Source organism: Struthio camelus, chromosome 21, assembly GCF_040807025.1.
Source record: "Struthio camelus isolate bStrCam1 chromosome 21, bStrCam1.hap1, whole genome shotgun sequence".
Taxonomy (NCBI): domain Eukaryota; kingdom Metazoa; phylum Chordata; class Aves; order Struthioniformes; family Struthionidae; genus Struthio; species Struthio camelus.
Genome location: NC_090962.1, coordinates 75,088 through 89,469, shown reverse-complemented (window position 1 = coordinate 89,469; position 14,382 = coordinate 75,088). Strand labels below are relative to the sequence as shown.

Below are 14,382 nucleotides of genomic sequence, written 5' to 3'. Positions count from 1 at the left end.
TGTATATTTACAACTTAAAATTGTGGGCTGCTGTGTTAAGTACACAAAAGAAAGTCAGCTTACTACTTAGAGCATTGCTGCTTTTTAAGGTACTTTATCCCAGAAATTGAGCAGGACATGTTATGGCTTCCATGGCTTTTTAGGCAGATTACTGTACATGTCAGCTATAAATTCATCTCAAGACTAAGCAGGGTACAGCTATGGCATGAGCAGTGCAGCTTCTGGTCGTGTTTTGCTATAGCAGACAGGTTGTTATATTGTCTTGTGAACCATTTCTCCTTAATTTATTTGGAGCACTTTTGGAATGACATGGAGATTTTCCTCAAGTCAGTCAGTCAGTCAGCTGTAGCATAAGTGAGGTCTGTTCTTCCTGGAGTTTGATATTTTTAAAGTTTGAACAGAATATTGTATTTTTTTGGGCTGTTGGCTGAGTAAGTACAACAACATGGTATCATTACTTGTGCAGGAGAACTCAGGTTTTGACACAGACACCAGAGGGAGAGTGCTGTGAACTTGGCTGCTGTCACTTCATTTTGTGTCTCAGTGCAACCTACTAGATGGAAGAGTACGTGATTAAGGTATGTGCAGTTCAACTGTGATTATGACCCCTGCTTACCTCTCGACCTTGATTTTCCTTAAGGTTCTGTACCCTGAAGAATTCCAGTTTATTCTTAAATGTTTTCCTGACCTTTGCTCATGCTGGTTTCATGAATGATCCAGTGTGAACATTTATTTCCTGTTGCCGGTGAAGGTTGTTAGTAAAATGTGTTACAGAAATATAGATGCGAGAGAGGGTGCGAACTCACTAGGGAAGGGACTAAATTAGTCCCAGACAATACACAGATAAATGATATGCGATTTATGGTCAAATTTCACATCAGGGCATAGAGTAATGATTTACCCCAAAAGAGATAATGCCCAAAAACCAAACAGAGAAAGTGTATTTACTAATATGGTTTAAAAGTAGGCCCCAAAAGCAGCATGGTGCTGAATGCAGATTTTTTTTGTCCACACTCTGAGCATGCATCCATTTGCTACTTTTTCTTGCACTATAGTGCCATAGCCTGAGATCAGTGTGATTCAGAAGTAGAAGTCTGGGAAAATCACTATCTGAGCAAATGCTTTAAGTCACCTTCAAGCTGTGGGGAAAAGATGTCAAAGGTCAGCCTCTGTCCAGAGGAAGAGGATGAATGAGTCATGTTTTCTGGTTGTGGGGTTCATTAGTGGTGGCAAATTAACTCCAGTGTTGAGCGCAGTACAAGAGCTGTTGAACAGAACTGTATGTTGAATGCATTTATTTGGATCCAGGCCCTTCCTACACAACACTGTCTATTACAAACGCAGAGTTCTCTGGTAACCACATCTCCTTTGCTGTCTTTGAATGCTGCGAAGCAATTTGTTTCTCATGATGTAGGTGTCTGCAGTACATTGAAGAGTCATTTCTGCAGCAGAAATAATTACTTTGATTTCTAGACTTAATGAGATAGACTTGCAATTTGTACCTGCCTACAGTCCACATTCATTGCAAGCAGAAACCTCTGTGCTGTGATCTGTTGATGCACAAGAGTCAGATTGATAATCCAAGGTGATCAATCGGCACCACTTCAATGGCATCTTCTCCACTTGTCTCTTGGCTGAAGGATAGCAATAGTATAATGTTCAGTGATGTAGTGGATGTTTCAAAGTCCCCAGCAACAGGGAGTACACCCATTACCTAAATTAGGCATAGTATGGAATTTCAAAAACACAAAAAGAAATCTGAGCTAAGTTTGAATCTAAGAAAGCTTTGTGGTTAAACTGTTTGGGGGAGGCCTCCTGTGATGCTGGCTTTTGACCGGTTTTATGGTCTTTTAATTGTCTGTTGCCTCTTCTGTCCCTAAAACACTAATGCAAGGAGCATATAAGCAGAGAAAATATAACTGGAGGATGCATTTGGTTTGCTGTAGTGGAATCATTTACCTTTGCATTGTTTAATTGCCTCCTGTCTTCTAATTTACCGTGACCTACAAGGGGACGTTCCTCTACCACGGCTAAGGCATTCAGGTGGAGTTAATTGAGCAATTAAATTATCAGGTGATAGAAGTAAAAATCTCATCCACACAGTGGATGGATTTAGCAGTCCGACTCCTTTTAGTTTATGACTTACTATTATGTAATGTGTGCGTTGCTACATAGCTGCACATTCTGTGCAAAACAGAGGTAAACAGCTGTTCTAACATATACTTTGGCTGATATGGGGATCATGACTTCCGTCAACTGACCACAGAGAAAGGTGACAGTACAGGTGTTTCTGATGATAAGCTGGTGGACACGGACCGTCCATTTAATATAACTTCCTCCCCGACCCCTTCCTCTTAGAAGTGTCTTGTCAGGGGTTTGGAGCTAAGGCTGAGCTAACACGTGAAAAAACTTTTTCCAATCAGGTGCATTTTGCCCCTAAGTATCCATGGAGGAGCGCACAAAACTAAGCAGCGTTCAAGTGCTGGTGGGTTTATACAGAATTGCAAAGGGAAGTTTAGAAAGCAAATTCCATTTTGGTGGAAAATGACAAAGGCTGCCGATCCAGGTAGTATGTCAAGCGGAGGCAATCTAAGGTGCGTGCGTTTTCTGAGACCTTGTTAGAGATGTGACCTGTGTCTAGGCCAGCTGTCCAACTTGGCAACTCTGAAAATGATAGATGTGATAAAAGCACATCAGAATTCTAGCTCCCTCTTCCTGTACAGAACTACTACTGTGGCGGTTGTTGTTTCAGTTGAAAGGTCAGGTATGGCAAAAAAGGCATATCCACAGTAATACTAAGATTATTATTGAACAGGTAGAGGACAGGGCATTAGAAATGCTGTTGTGGTGGAAAACACAGGGAAACCTCAAACCCTAGAATGGAGGGCTGAATGGGATGTGACATGCTGACTGAGACAGACTTCTGCAGTGACGTTAGACCACCAGAGTGTAATGCAGAAAATTCTGCTGCTGTCTAAATCTTCTATGCGCCCATCCTGGAATTCTGTGTGTTGGTCTGGTCACAGAGCCTCAGAGGAAAGAAAGGAGGTCTCTTTTGGCTTGGTAGAATGGTTCAATTTTAAATTAAAGGGGATGTTGCAAAAGGTCGTGACTGTTAACTGCAGAAGTTAAAAGAGGTTATTTCCTTCCCTTTTACTGACAGTACAGAAGGTCTCACAAGAATCTGTATGTTTCTGCCCTATTGAATTTCTCAAGGGAAAATAATTCTAAGAGGATGCCTAGAGTCAGTGTGGTGCAGTGTGCTGTGAAGCTGAGGAAGAGACTAGTCCTGGTCAGCTCTGTTGCTGGGGAGAACGTATAAAATGCACAGAGATCCCAGGAACAGTACTGTGATAAGGCTATGTGCTCCTGCATCTGTGAGCCAGGTGACACAGCTTTATTATTACTGTCATCCATGGAAAGTAAAGGGCTGGTTCTGTCGGAGGTTCACGCCCTGGATTTGGTAGCAACATTTCTCGTTAGGCAAGCGAGTGGCTTGAGAAGCTGCGCAAAGGTAGGTAACAAGTTCATCTTCAGGAAGGTACATGCATCAGACCTGTTTCTCTCCTATCCAACTTGCCCATATAACAGAAGATAGTGACAAAAATCTACCTCATGTTGTATAAATTCCAAATAGTAGCTTTCACCTCTGTTCTCTATTGCTGCTTTTCAGTTGTGAAATTTATCTCTGTATCCCTTGATGAAGGTATTCATTTCATATCTAAAATTTAAATGAGCCTGTGTGACAGTTTCTCATGATGCCAATTTCTCTTCTGATCAAAAGGTTCTCCCATTTTATTTTCCAGCCTGACCTAGCATATAAACAAGTCTCTTAGTGCATTTGGATCGGTTTTCAATTAAAAGCGGGGGGGGGGGGGGGGGGGGGGCAAGAGGTGGAAGTTTGTCACCTGCTCACAGGAAGGTTGTTCAGCAGCTTTGCCAGTGTGAAAAGGAGAGCCAGGATACCTTAACCTATTTGACAAAATTGGCTTGGGGTCAGAATGTCCTTCCCTCTGACCATGAGACCTTAAAAAGATATTTTTTTTTCTGTCTCCTTGGCAAGAGATTGTAAACTGGCTTATAGTGTGGGGTGGATGTGATTTAGCTCTGCCTTTACTGTCTTTGAGAAGAGACTGGTTAAATAGGTGCAAAGGTCTTGCCTTTATGGCTACAAAGGACCATTAGTCTCTTGGGCTGACCTCTCACATAGCAAAAACGCAGACTTCCATCCATGTCCCCGTGTAGTGAGCTCTGTTTGACTAATGGGTGTATTCCACAAAGGCATACATGTCCACTACTTCCCTTGGTAGCTTATTGCAATGGTTGATCCCGTCTCACTCTTAAAAACATGTACTTTACTTCTAATATGAATTTATTTAGCGTTAACTTGCAGTCCTTGATTGGACTGAATGATTTAAAATAGCCTGGGCTCTGCAAAAGAACTTGCACTGAAATCTAACTGCTTTGTTTTATTCATGAATTCAACAGATAGAATTCCTTAACTCTGCTATTACAATATGTTTTCTAGCTCTCAAATCATGTTTGCCATTTTTCTCTCCAAGTTTTTCAGGGCTATCTTTCAGTTGTGGGCCCTAGAATTAGACTCCAGTGTCAGTTTCATCAGTAACCAGGCCTAGAAGGGAAAATACTCCCTGTTCATTAAGATATCCCGTGGCTGCAGTCAGACCCCTTCCTAAATATGTCTCCATGGGGTTCAGCCTCAGAAGAGAAGAACCGCTGGAAGGGAGAAGGAGTTTATTTTCTATGGCCAAGGCAGTCTTTGGCTTCTGTGCTAGGATCCTCCTTGTGTGCATTAAGCACAGTGGCACTGACAACGGAGCTGTGAGAATCTGAACCTCACTCAGTTTGGTTTTTCTTTCAGTGCTGATGCTAGTCAAATGTTGTTGGATAAATTCATAGTTAAAGAGCTTCAAATCAATGACAGCTTGGCAGCTACCTGTGCGGTACTACTTCTTGGGATCGATATTCAATAGCTGAGAGAGTATTCATTTACTGATTCCTAAGTGTTTGGTCTTCAGACATAAAGCTCACCCAGAAGCTGCGCCTAAACTTTCATATAGGATCAAACCCGTGGATGTGTTTGGCAAGCTCAGCTAGTTCTAGGTCCAAAGAGCAGATAACGTTACCAAGAAACCGGGTAACTGTGCACCTGCAGAAATCACTTACTCCTTGTTTGGGGGGGTTGGGGGGGGAGGGGGGAAGAGAGTCACTTGAACAGCAAGCCTGTTTTTATTCTGCCAGGCAGTAGATTAATTAGATTACTTTGAGGCCTGACCTCCTATTTTGTATCCAAAGGTCATGGCTCTTGTTAGAGAGACCAGTTAATATATCAGCATATCAGGGGCAGCATAGAAATTTAATCCAAATAATGTAAAGGAAATCTTTTGTGTACTGTTTATTTACCTCAGCTGGTAGTTAATCAGGGTTACTGTTTGCTACCTGTTCCATTTCTCTTACTCAAGAGCTTTAGCAAATGTTTATTTGACAGAACGTTCTGTTCCTTTCCTTTCCTTTCTAAAAAAAAAAAAAAAAAAAAAAGTAGTCTAACCCCTGTGCAACTGCAGCTGCAACATCATGTTGCAGGCTGGATTGTAATCAGAGGAGTTTCTTTACTGCTTGATGGGGGAGGGTAGACACTGTTTTAGGCATGAGAATGATCCGCCAAATGGGGATAGGGTGTTTAACCAAAGAGTAAGAAATTAGAGATTTCGTCTGAGTATCTCAGAAATGAGATACCTAAAGCACTTTGGCTTCTCTGGAAACACTAAACAAATTGAATACCAAGGTGAATAGCCTGTTTATGCAGAAGTCTGTATTGCTAGGTAGCTAGCTTGGCCAGACCGGTAAAGGCAAAAAGCAGGCTAGAGAGTAGCAACCTGCTGTTCTTTACCTAGGTGTCCACTAGTAGCCCCTGCCTGAAACAAGACACAAATCTGCTATCTCGTCTGGTATAGCTGTCTTCCTGTTGTTTTAGTAGGAAGTTGTATTTGAAAGATGTCAGTGTACAACGCTCTGTCCTGCAGGCGTGTGTTTGCAGTATACCAATTGATCAATTCTGTTTGAATGCTATTTATACGCTGCTTTGAAAGCGTGGAGCATTACACAAGTCCCTTTTGTTACTCTTGTTTGCATACTTATGACCCGGAACAGGTGGTGCCTGATCATTAGCAATGCTGGTTAGCGCTTGGAAGTGACAGAAATCTCCTCCGCTAGTGACAGAAGGGGAGGGGAAGATGATAGGCTAGGAAATGGTTTGTATCCAATAAACGTTTGCATCCCACGTGGTAGCGTACTAGAATACTGCTGTCAGAGATGGACATTCAGGAGGGAAGAGCGGAGTGGAGCTTCAGTAAGAGGGTTTCTAGGCTATGTCAGAGGAACTATTACAAAATAAGGATAAGGTACTAAAAATCCCTTATCCCTTTGTACATGCTCCAGGGAAAGGGAAATTGTACTTATCACCTAGCAAATGTACTCAGATTTAGTTGCCATAGAAGAATACACTGAGCCATATCTGCTCCTCGAGTCAGGATGCACAGTCCCTGCTTGTTTCTGTGCTCTGCTGAGCCTGCACGTGGCTGTGTCCTGCTTTGGTGCTTTGAGGATTGATTTGGTGTGTGAGGTGGACAGAGGCCCCGAAGGAGATGGCCAAGCTCTGTTGCTCTGTTGAGTGGTATAGGGGTTTTTCTTTTCCTGATATTTCATCTTTGCCCTTTTCTCTGCCTCAGTGTATGCCAGAGGCAAGGAAAGCTGTCAAGAGTGGCTCTGGGGCCATCCAGGAATATTAATATACCTGTCTGTACCTGTTTATACCAAGTGGCTGTACCACGCCCCGACATCTGTCAGTCTCCACAAGGTAACTGATTGTTTGGGATGGCACGTAGGCAGCCCTCTAGTCTCTGTCTTGTTGCTAGACACTTTCAGGCAGAAAGTGAATGACACCCTCTGCCTCTCCTGTTTGGCAGGCACTCCATATGCATGGAAGAGGCTAAATTAAAAACAGCAGAAGTAGCCTTTCTGGTTTTTCTTGATAACTGGTATAAAGGAGAGAAGGGAGCAGTCTGCGCACTGCAATTAACATCAAGTGCTATTGCAGCTCATCCTGTAATGCGATACAGATATAATCTCAGCAGAAAATTGAACACTGCACTGAGTCAGAAACATAGAGCAATGCTAGGTTTTGAAGAAAGTAATTAGCCCCAGGGATTTGGTGGTTTTCATTTCCCTGGTGATAAACACAGGGAAGTGGGGCAGCACTTCCCATAGGCCTCCAAAGTTAATTTAGTCAAGGTGCAGAGCCAGTTTCTAAACCTAAGCATTTATTTAATACATGCTTGGTAAAAGGCCGGTGCACCTCCCATCTCTGCAGTGCCCTGCACGCGCCACTCAGTGCCACACTAATTTATCTTTTGAGCTAGAATACCTGGTATCACCCTCGGCACTGCCGAGCATGTCCCCGCACCCTGCCAGCATGGCTGCCAGAGAACACAGCCTTGCGCAGCACCACTTGGGTACCCCTTGCTGTCTCTCCTTGCCACACGGTACCATCCCTCGCCCACCAATGACTATGTGTGGGACAACAGACCTGCCTGGGTCACTATGCACCATGCTTACCTGGCGGCAGGTTGCTGTGGGTCTGCCCCCAAGTATGGTGCCTTGTCTGACCGCCCTTTCCTTCAGCCCTCTCTACTGTAGTGGTCCTTCCTTATGCCACCCTACACATGGCACGCGCAAGAGCAGTGATTTGAGATTTTCCAGAATTCACTGAAGCACTCATGAAGTGAGTTCGGTTATGCTTCTCCACTAAAAGGTTAAAAGTGTAACTGAATCGCAGAAATGAGACATCTGATAGCTAAGACCTCTTTGATCTTCTTAATGACAGGGCCTGATGGCTGAAAGCTGGAGTTCGCAGAATCCATATGAGCTGTTCAGGTGACATAATGGGGATGACAGTGATCCCTATTCATGCCATGTCTTTAAAAGAAAGTTGACCTTAGTTCTAAAATATGTATAGCCTGTGCCTGCTCTGGGTGACCACAAGTTCCTGCATCCAGGCTTCTCACTCTTTCCTCCTGCGTTCCTGCCATAGTGTTTGTCACCTTTCAGTGATTTGTCACATCCAGAAGAAAACCTGGAAGGTGGTTTAGGGCATTATCGTGTCCTTGTCTTATGTGAAATGCTTAATGTATTATTGGCTCATAGTGAAATGAAATACTGTACTTGAGTGAGTTTGTCACATTGCTTTGTGTCTTCCTATGACTCTCTCCCCTAGGCCGCACACAAGAGGGATTTACAGCACCAACATATTGCATGGTGAAACTGCCTACATTTAATATATTCTTGTTCGGCGTTAATCTGTCCAGAAGCGCTTCGTGAACGTAGCCTAGCACGTGTATTGCCTTGGAAGAGACTTTGTCTCAATCTTCTTTCATTCAGTTGCTGGTAAAACTGAAGATGGTAAAGAATATTGTATTTCCCTGGTTCAGCATCAATCTTATTGTATTGGTTAAAGGAGCTGGCTAGGAAATGAATGGAAAAGTCGTCGTTTGAACTCTGGTCCTTTTGTAGGACCTAACTTTACCATACCAAGTACCATACCATTCAATTTTCTGGCTTCACTAAGTGCCCTCTAGCGGCTATTTCTCTGTATAACGTTGGATATTCATTGTTAGAGGGCAACCAGCTATTGAAAAGGTTGTCTGGTTAGGGCAGGAGCAAGGTGCAAATCCTCACATTATTTTGAGGACAGTTAGTTTGTCCTGCAGAGGCAATTAAAAAGTGCTCATTGAACAGTCACTGCGCAAAGCTCAGGATGGCAAATCACTAACCGCATGTATAGCGCTATGGTAGAATTTGCATGTCAGAACTGAAGCAAGCGTCAAACCAAGTGCAAGCCAGTGGAAGAAAAACCTAGTGGTCTGTCAGTGCCCAACACCTCAGGGATTTCAGTGAAGCCTGGCAGTAGTGAAATTCTTCTGAATAATTATCCTCTAAGACTTGAGAAGGGGCCACAGTATTCCAGTTTTAGCCTGATACAGTGATTCTGGACTAGATTGATAGACTGCTGATGTTTCGTTTGTACCATGGCCGTACTCTAGTCTTTCTGAAACCAAATTGCTTCCTTACTAAAGACTTTGCTTGTTTAAAAACAAAACAAAACAAAAAAACTCCCATCTCACCTGTTTTATGAAGCTATTTGGATTACGGTCCCTGGTTATGCCCTGCTTCATTTTTTTGTCATCAGTGGGGATATTTCCGTCTCTTATTATTAGAGCTCTATGCTCAGTGTTGTGCACTGTAGTTGCTTGGCGTACTTGTCGGGGGCAATACTTCTTAATGGATTGTGTCAGAGGATGGGAATGGCCACAAACTCCTTTTCTGCTTGTCTGAGTATAAGTGTAGACTTACAGAAGGCTCTGTTAGCAATTATCTGGACATGCATGCTTGTTTCTTGAAAATTTCCTGTTTTTATCTTATGTAGTAGTTTGCTGTATTTAATTTATTTTCTCAAAAAATTGAAAACTCAGTTTTAATGCAAATGGATTGGTGCTATTACCACTTTCATTCTGCAGCAAAATACTGTATTTTCTTGTTAATGCTGTTTGGAGGGAATTGTTTTGTTTCTTTTTTAAAAATAAAAATTCAAGCACCTTTTAAATGCTTAATTGCATCCACTGTAATAGCCAACGTAGGAGTCTTGGTTAATCCAGGTTCAGGAGCTGATTTATCTGGGCTGTTGAAGTCGTATGACAATAAGGTAATGGCCAGATATGGAGGTGGTGTGTAAACTGGCATATATGAGACCTCTCTGTGCTCTTATATTGTATTAGCTGCCCACCAACAACTTCACACCCACTCAGTTTACACGTAAGGGAAGCTAGGGCGGTGTAATTTACACAGTGAGAGGAGCTTACCATGTAAGCATTAAGAACGTATAATTGAAATGCACCTCACCCTGTTTGAACTTGCTTCTTTTTTTTCTGTCTTGCTCTGTGTTTGTACTGTGTTTGATACCGTAGGCCATGGCCCTTGTTGGCATGACTAGGTATTTACCAAAATACAAGTTTGCATCTTCAATTGATGTCGTAAATGTTGCGGAAAGGAAAATTCACTTGAATTTGGGAATGGGGCAAAAGCTCTAACGTACCTGGAAGACGTCTGCAGGAAGATTTCAGGGGAACAGAGCAAGAATGAGTGTTTTTTGGAAACTGGTGCTGGCTCTAGAAATGACTTGGCAAGTGTATTGCTGAGGGAGCAAGGAGAATTGGGATTTAGAGAGTGCTTCAGCCTGTATGCTGATACCTTGTTTTCATGTAGGTAGCTCTTGCCACTGAAGAAACATCTTGGTCTCTGGTTTGCAAACTCATCACCCTTACAAGTAGTCTAAGGTTGAAAAAGCACCTGTTTAAATTATTTAATTGCAAAAGAATGATAGCATCAAGAAAACTGCGTCATTGCCCTAAGAAAGTGAGTGAATAATATGATTTTTTTTTTTTTTAACTGCACTGGACAGTATGAGGACTATTCTAAGCAAAAGGAAGAGTTGTGTCAAGCTTTCTGAGAGAGTACAAGAATATTTGTATCATTACACTTGCTTGGAAAAAGACTGCATTTAAAAGACATAAGCTTGATGCCCAGTAGCAAGCGTATAGGGCTTTACTTGTAGCTTCCTGTTAAGTGCTCACATTGCTCTCTAGTTCTCAAGAAAAAAGTCTCAGTGAAGCTGCAGCAGACTGGGACGTGGTGGTGTCAGATGCAGTAACCGAACAGAGAAGCTGTTGTACAAAGCCACATAAGCTGAGTTGTTATTTTTTCCCATAGTCCCTTCTGAAAAGTCACCCAAAATTTCCTGTGCAATTTTATTTGTCTAACTAATGCATCATGGAGCTTGAATCCATGCCACTAAATCCTATACACCTTGAAAGAACTTGTTATAAAGAAGCTATATTTATATATATACATGCACACACACACACGCACGCACACACAACACCTATGAAAGCACCAAGTGTTGGAAAGTGTACAGGCTGTATAATATCACTAGCAATGAGTTTGTCACATGAGCTGTGGCACTAAGTCTTAGGGCAGCGGAGCTAGCTCTGTCAAATACTCTTTCAATGAGAGCTAAGTGTTGATGAGAAAGGGATAAGAGGTCACACCTCTTTCATAAACTCTAAGTCCTTTCTTTAATCTAACCTTTCCAGTTATTAATTAACTATTAAGGAGTGTCCTCCCTTCCCTCTGTGGCCCCTTCAACCCTGAATCTCATTCTCCCTAATAAGACAAAGGCTTTTTTGTTTTTCCTATTGAAAGACTTTAGTGGATGAACAATAATTAACTTGTCACGTCAATGCAGGGTAGGAAAAGAAGGACATTTGGTTCTTTTTGTATTATTGTCAGGTTGGGGTAGTCAAAGATGACAGATTAAATTAGACCACTTATTCCTCCCAAGGAGCAAGAAATACAGTATCTCACTCTGGGCGTGTGGGACCTTGAGCACTTCCTGCGCTACAGAGAGGAAAGCTGCCCAATATGTGATACCATCACTGACTCAGAAATTGTGCAAACTGACTTGAAACAACAGGCTCAGCAATTCTTCTACTGTATCCTACGCTGCTCTGGGTTTTCCTCACCTACTGGCCTGCCACCTGTCACTTCTTTCATCCTGGAACTCAGAGGAAGGGGACAAACAAGATTTCCCCCCCCCCCCTTAAACAAAATAATTTCCACTAAAGGCAAAAAAGGGAGGGGGAGAGAGAGAAGGCCACTTTGAGAGCCTTGCTTTTTTTTTTTTTTCTGTGTAGAAGGAAATATAGTTTCTGATACATTCTTACAATATTGGAAAGGCAACACTTTTGAGAATTCCTGCATCAAGGGCCAATAAGTTGTACTGCTATTGCAAGTTTGTATGATTTGTTCTAAAGAGCTCTCAGCGGCTATGCCCGTGATCACCTACAGAAACACAGTAGTGTAAAACGTTGTGTTCTTGGCCTTTCTGAAGGGACAGGATTAGTATATGATCTGTAGCGGTATAGGTTTTCCTTGACCTCTTTGCTTTTGTAAGAGCATGTTATCTGCTGTTCTGCAGGAGGCAAAGAATACAAAAAATTGTAGAGGGCATGTGTAGAACCCTTTGCAGACATGAAATAAGGCCTCTGCCTCTTTGGGTCACTGGGTGTAGATTTGTCCCTGCTCAAGGATTCATTTGCCTTCAGATATTCTAAAGCTGCAGCACCTGACCATTGAATACTTTTTACAGTGTGTCTATTTGGTACAGACTTAGTATCTCCAAAAAAAGAATCTAGTTGTGTTTGAAAAAGACTCTGCTGCTTCCACATGGCTCCTTGCATGGCATCTTGGAGCCACTGAACTTCACGAAAAGATGCCTTTAAATGAAGTTTAAAAAAAAAAAAAGAAGAGGAGACAGGGGACACCCAGCACTACACAACCAAAACTCCATTCTTTAAGGAAGTGAACAACATATTCTGTGTTGCTGGCTTAAGCAGAATTTCACTTGACCAGAGCTAATGTTTATCTCAGAGAAAAGGGTTATGGAGATACTGAGAGAGGTTTCCAAGAAACAGGGGGAAAAGTCCTGATTCAAGCAAGGCAAATAATGAGGTGCCTGTCTGTTGGCAAGTGAAACAGCCCAAAATGAAGCTGTAAATGAGCAGAGAGATGAATACACTGTCAGAGGCTGCTTCATAGAAAGACCAGACAAAAGGTTTTAATGAATGCAGAACATCTTGCACCCAGAGAAGACATCATGGTAGGAGGGAACAGTGCAGATTCATAGCAGTAGGTATTCAGCACCAAAACTCACTCTTTTGAGCTCTGTTGGGTTAAAGTAGAACGAAGTAAATGGGTATCTTTACATTTATTTGAACAATTTGTGTGTGAGCTTACAGTAATGGAAGGAGGGGAGATTTGTGGTTTCTGTTCTGTCTAGAGCCCAAAGGATTGCGAGAGATGAATGCACAGCAGGAATCGCTTTCATTCTCTCTTATTGTTACCCTGGGAAGGAACAGAGCGCCTTGTCCCACTATCTCAAATGGTAATCTGCGTGTTAACTGGCGTAGGAGTTGGTCCTTGTATATTTTGAGTGGACAGTTTAATGCAGTATAAACAAATAAATGTCTCAAATGTGTCCCTAGGGAACAGATAACCATCTGCTGGCATTAATATGACCAACTCTCCATGCCCAGGTGGAACGCAAAATACTGTCCTTGATGAGGAGGAATGTGACTCCTAAACATCCTGTTTGTCTATTCAGTGTTTACAGACCCCCCCCTTTAGTATGTGGATGGCAGGACCAAGGCTGGCTGGAGCATAGGCTGTCGTGCTATGTTCTCAGTCATGGTCACTGAAGGAACAGCTAACTCTGAGACTGGAGCAAGGAAGGCAGCAAACTATTAGGGGTGGCCCAACAGCCGTAGTCGCACAGCCCAATTAGCTCTCCTAGTAGCATTAGGTGCAGTTAGCGCTACAAAGCTGGAGTAGGGTGGTACCTGATGCTGCTGCAGCTGCTGCTGACAGTCGTGGCCCTTCCCAGCAACAGTAAGTTTTTGCCTCAGCTCTCTAATCCCTTTGGCAGCAAATCTACCTGTTCATATTTTCCTACCAGCTATGAGACTTGGCTGGTCTGTCCCCTTTCCTTTTAGTAGTAGCCCAGCCCTGGCCCGTCACCCTTAGGTTGGCAAATCTTCATTTTTGCCTACGCTGCTTAGTAGCCTTGCTGCTCAGTAGCATGAAGGATCTTTCCAGTGGCTGTGTTCTGAGACATGTAAATGCCAGTAAGTGGGACACCATCAGGAAATGAGTTTGTAGAAGTACATGACTGTGTTTCCTTCCTGAGCCACAGCAATGATTGTAATCAATTCATTGAGAATTTGGCTTCTAAAACCAGTTTGTGCTCTCAATAGGCAGCAAACAGCAGCGGCTGTTGTGCTGTGGATGGGGCTCTCTGGGAGAAGACACAGCATGATGCTGTGATGATGACTATCTAGCATCAAGGAGGTGGCACGTGGCAAGGCTGGGTTGACGTAGGCTCCGGAAATCCTGTGGCTGAGTAGCTGAAAGGGAATGCTCAGCACAGACAGGTGAGGGACATCTCAATACCAAAATTGTCTCAGTGTGCCAGAAGGACTGGAGGTATGATGCATGCCAAATGAAGAACCTGCAGCATCTTTGACAGGAGCCTGTAATAGCGTCTAGCTTGGGAGCGAAAGAACATGTCATGTTTGGGGCAAATGGGCATGTCTGGGGGTGACTGCATTCCCCAAGATGTCTTGTGTGACATTAGACCGACTCTCCCATCTGTCTGTAGTCTGCCTGGGCATTTTGACATGGGCAAAGGTGGGG

The 14,382-nt window shown here is 42.9% G+C and overlaps 1 protein-coding gene across 27 annotated transcripts in view; it reads left to right on the top strand.

Annotated features, from left to right (window-relative positions):
* Positions 1–14,382, top strand: part of SLC45A1 (solute carrier family 45 member 1) — an 80,310-nt gene that overhangs the window by 54,779 nt on the left and 11,149 nt on the right. For 3 of the 27 annotated variants that reach the window (XM_068915901.1, XM_068915903.1, XM_068915902.1), the window contains 2 exons: positions 467–578; positions 13,944–14,120. The exons of 21 other annotated variants lie outside the window; for them this stretch is intronic. In XM_068915901.1, the coding sequence (XP_068772002.1) occupies positions 14,104–14,120 (17 nt within the window). In that variant the 5' untranslated portion in view covers positions 467–578; positions 13,944–14,103. Of the gene's footprint in view, positions 1–466; positions 579–3,206; positions 3,515–13,943; positions 14,121–14,382 lie in introns of those variants that run through there. 3 more of the 27 variants (XM_068915904.1, XM_068915905.1, XM_068915909.1) reach the window with 3 other exon arrangements.